The 670-nt window shown below is 58.8% G+C and overlaps 1 protein-coding gene across 1 annotated transcript; it reads right to left on the reverse strand.

The window, feature by feature from the left end:
• Positions 1 to 5: 5 nt before the first annotated feature.
• Positions 6 to 665, reverse strand: LOC104916703 (free fatty acid receptor 2-like; the record flags this gene model as incomplete). The annotated part of the gene is made up of 1 exon (XM_010727717.2): positions 6 to 665. A coding segment is annotated over one exon (660 nt), but the record flags the coding sequence as incomplete, so codon positions are not given.
• Positions 666 to 670: the final 5 nt, after the last annotated feature.

Consider the following 670-nt stretch of genomic DNA (forward strand, 5'->3'; position numbering starts at 1 on the left):
ACCCCCACCACCCCACTGACCGCCTTCCGCACAGCATTGGAGGAGAAATAGAAGATGAAGGGGTCGAGCGCGGGGCTGAGGGTGGTGATGAGCAGAGCGTAGGGCCTCCACGTGGGGCTGCGCTGCTGCACAAAGCCCACCACATGCGAGAGGTTGTAGGGTCCAAAGCAGACCCCAAAGATGACCATGGTGGCCACGGCCAGCCCCACGGTGCGGTACTTCTTCTGCAGAGGGATGTGGGGTCGAGTGAGGAGGGCACGGATGGGGCGGATGTAGCAGAACACGGTGATGGCAAAGGGGAGGAGGAAGAGGACGAGGAAGAGCTTGAGGCGTAGCGGGAGAACGAAGCGTAGCTGGGTTGGGGAGAAGTCATCGTAGCAGTGGTAGCCCCAGCGGTGTTTAGTCTCCGAGGTGTTCTGAGAGGTCCATGGGGTGGTGGTGGGGATGTGGGGTGTGTTTGTGTTTGTGCAGGCAGAGAATTGGAGGGCAGAGATGTTGAGGTCGGTCTTGGGGCTGGAGATCCTGTAGATGTTGAGACTGGGGATCTTCGATCCACTGGGAGCGGTGACGTCAGCAGTGGAGGTGTTGGGGACATCGGTGTCAATGCCGTTAAGTTGGGTCAACTCAAATCCCCCAAGCTGGAATCCATTGACCCCAAAACAATGGGAGT

Source organism: Meleagris gallopavo, unplaced genomic scaffold, assembly GCF_000146605.3.
Source record: "Meleagris gallopavo isolate NT-WF06-2002-E0010 breed Aviagen turkey brand Nicholas breeding stock unplaced genomic scaffold, Turkey_5.1 ChrUn_random_7180001931601, whole genome shotgun sequence".
Lineage (NCBI taxonomy): Eukaryota > Metazoa > Chordata > Aves > Galliformes > Phasianidae > Meleagris > Meleagris gallopavo.